Source organism: Hakea prostrata, chromosome 8, assembly GCF_041222555.1.
Source record: "Hakea prostrata isolate BN-2017 chromosome 8, UWA_Hpros_2, whole genome shotgun sequence".
NCBI lineage: Eukaryota > Viridiplantae > Streptophyta > Magnoliopsida > Proteales > Proteaceae > Hakea > Hakea prostrata.
In genome coordinates this window covers 109,036-111,829 of record NC_142607.1, presented here as the reverse complement: position 1 = coordinate 111,829, position 2,794 = coordinate 109,036, and the positions used below count along the sequence as shown (strand labels likewise).

General features: G+C 42.9%; 1 protein-coding gene across 1 annotated transcript; it reads left to right on the top strand.

The window, feature by feature from the left end:
* Positions 1-738: 738 nt before the first annotated feature.
* LOC149006149 (Pentatricopeptide repeat (PPR) superfamily protein) lies at positions 739-2,514 on the top strand. The gene has a single exon (XM_089166390.1). It carries the CDS (start codon positions 794-796, stop codon positions 2,339-2,341), a length of 1,548 nt encoding a protein of 515 aa, XP_089022516.1. The 5' UTR covers positions 739-793; the 3' UTR covers positions 2,342-2,514.
* The last annotated feature ends 280 nt before the right edge of the window (positions 2,515-2,794 follow it).

The following is a 2,794-nucleotide window of genomic DNA, read 5'->3' as shown; positions in this document are numbered from 1 at the left end:
GCTATACAAGGTCAAATTGAGTGATGTTTTCTCCTACAAGTCAATAAAGAAGTTTAGTTTCCAGAAATACCTTTAGATCAAGAATGAAAGTTCATTAGGTCTACCAACTAAGCTTACCTTCTTCGATGCGCAAGCAGGATTTGCCAGACATAGTTCAGCAACTTCGGACAGGGATTTGGAGGGCTATATGGGGTCAAATTGGGTGGGGTTTTCTCCTACAAGTCCATCAAGAAGTCTAGTTTCAGGAAATACTTTCAGATTGAGCACAGGAGTTCATTAGGTATTTCAACTAATTCACCCCTCTTCGGTGCGCAGATTCAAAACTAACACTGACAATGCTCTCAAGTGAGGGGCATCATCGCCAATGTCCATGGGCTTGGGCTCCGACACCAAATCATCAACCAAAAGGGTCCACAAGGACTTTTCCCACCACTTCGGGTCATTGGATCAACAGACAATACAAATTCCGGGCCGGGTCAGGGTAAGGATAAGGCTGGACATGGCCTCCTAAGGCTTTCAAGGATAACAACAATGAAATCAAGGTCAAACTTCAAGGTCTAACATTAAACAAGTCTTTCTTTATCCCAAAACAAATAGGGCACCCCGGGCGAGGTCTGGGCTGGATTTCACACCTTGGATAAGGAGGCCACAAGATGTAAATGTAAGGTGTCATTTGCGGAAGTTTATTTCCTTCGTTCTCCCCCCCCCCCCCCCCCCACCCCAAAGTGACATGCCTTTTTTTGGTTTATTATTCCAAAGGGTACCCTATTTGTTTCGAGCGCAATGTCGTGTTATGTACTTATGTGCACTTCAAACATACGCCTCCAGAAATTCTCCTGCATTCAAAATCCAAACTGGAAGTTGTATGTCCTCAATAAGCCGACCATTGCAATTGAGAAGCGTTGTTCTTGCAGGAGCAAAGACTTTACGGAACAAATCTTTCTTCTCAGCAGACGCTGCTAACACCACCGGTCCTATCTCCTTCTACTTTTCCCTTCTTCAGTCGTCACCCAATCCCAAGCACCTTCGCCATCTCCACTGTCGCCTGCTTCGAACTGGTCTATATAGCAATGTAATCCTAAGCTCTAAGCTTGTTATGATGTACTCCGTCCCTCACAATCTCATATCACACTCTCTCTCCGTCTTCCTTCACATGCCTGAGAGGAACATCTTCTCTTGGAACATCATAATTGGAGAGTTTTCTAGGTTGGGATTGGCCGAAAAATCTTTAGAACTCTTCTTGCAAATGCGAAATTCCAAGGTTCAACCAGACGTCTTCACGCTACCTCTTGTGCTGAGAGCCTGTGCGACTGCTGGGTCGGTATTTTGTGGAATGTCAATGCATGGGTTTGGCTTGAAGCTTGGGTTGGAGAGGAACATATTTGTTGCATCTGCACTGGTCTTCTTGTATGTTAGTGCGGGGAGGATTTTCGAGGCAAGAAGGTTGTTCGACGAAATGTCTCATAGAGATGCCGTGCTTTGGACGTCGATGTTGGCTGGGTATGCCCAACATGAGGAACCAATGCTAGGTTTGGTGCTGTTCAGGGAGATGGTGGGTGAAGGTATTCAGCTTGATGCTGTAGTTATGATTAGCCTGCTTTTGATATGTAGCCAATTGGGTTGGCTTAGACATGGTAAGAGTGTGCACGCATGGAATATTAGGAGGTGCCTGTGGCTGGGATTGAATTTAGGGAACGCTTTTGTTCACATGTATGTGAAATGTGCCTCGTTAAGTTACGCCCAGAAAGTTTTTAATCTGATGCGTGAGAGAGATGTGGTTTCTTGGAGTGCGTTGATCCTAGGTTATGGGATGACTGGAAGTGTAAATATTGCTTTGGATCTCTTTGATCTGATGTGCAGGGAAGGATTTGAGCCAAACGATGTGACCTTTCTCGGTGTTTTATCAGCATGTGCACATGCTGGTATGGTGCAACAAGCACATCTGTTTTTTGATATTATGAAAGATTATATGGTAGTGCCTGAATTGAAGCATTATGCTTGCATGGTTGATTGCTTAGCCAGAGCAGGGCTATTGGAAGAGGCAGAGAGGCTTATAGAGGATATGCCAGTGGAGCCTGATGGAGCAGTGTTGGGTGCTCTCTTAGCAGGTTGTCGGGTTCATGGCAACATTGAAGTTGGGGAACGAATTGCAAAGAAACTACTGGGTTTAGACCCAGAAAATGCTGGATATTATGTTCTTCTGGCCAATATCTATGCAGCTGCTGGTAGGTTCAATGATGCTGAGCAAGTGAGGGAGTTAATGAAGCAACAAAACGTGAATAAGCTACCTGGAAGTAGCCTGATTGAATTGGAGAGCTGTTTTTCTATCACAAAGAAATGAAGTTTTGTCTGGTATATAAAATGGTTGAATAGGCAAAGTCTTTCTAGTTGAAACGATTTTGGCGAAGTATGGAGTCTTATATGAACCAGAAGTCCTGTCTGAAAAAGGGACTTTGTCTAGTCTTCATCTAGGTGTACTCGCGAACCAGGTATAAGGATTGTGACATTTCCAAGTTGAGCTATTGAAAAAATTGTTGTCCACAAGTGCACGAAATCAAACAAAGTAATATAGAATGAGTAGAGATCGTTCCCTTGAAGACCAATTTGAAACCCAAATTACATACTAATATTCACTTCTCTTATAGTTATTTAGCCAATCAATACTGATTTTTTATTATTTAATGAGATGTAAATTAACCTATGTATAATTAAAGCAATTTAATTAACAAATCAAGTGAGAAAAAAATTATTAGTGTTACATCCACTCAGCCGGTACCCTATCTGGAATACCCGA

What these genes read in the sequence shown, in the direction of transcription:
- LOC149006149 (XM_089166390.1), top strand. Translation starts at nt 794, where the DNA reads ATGTACTTATGTGCACTTCAAACATACGCCTCCAGAAATTCTCCTGCA.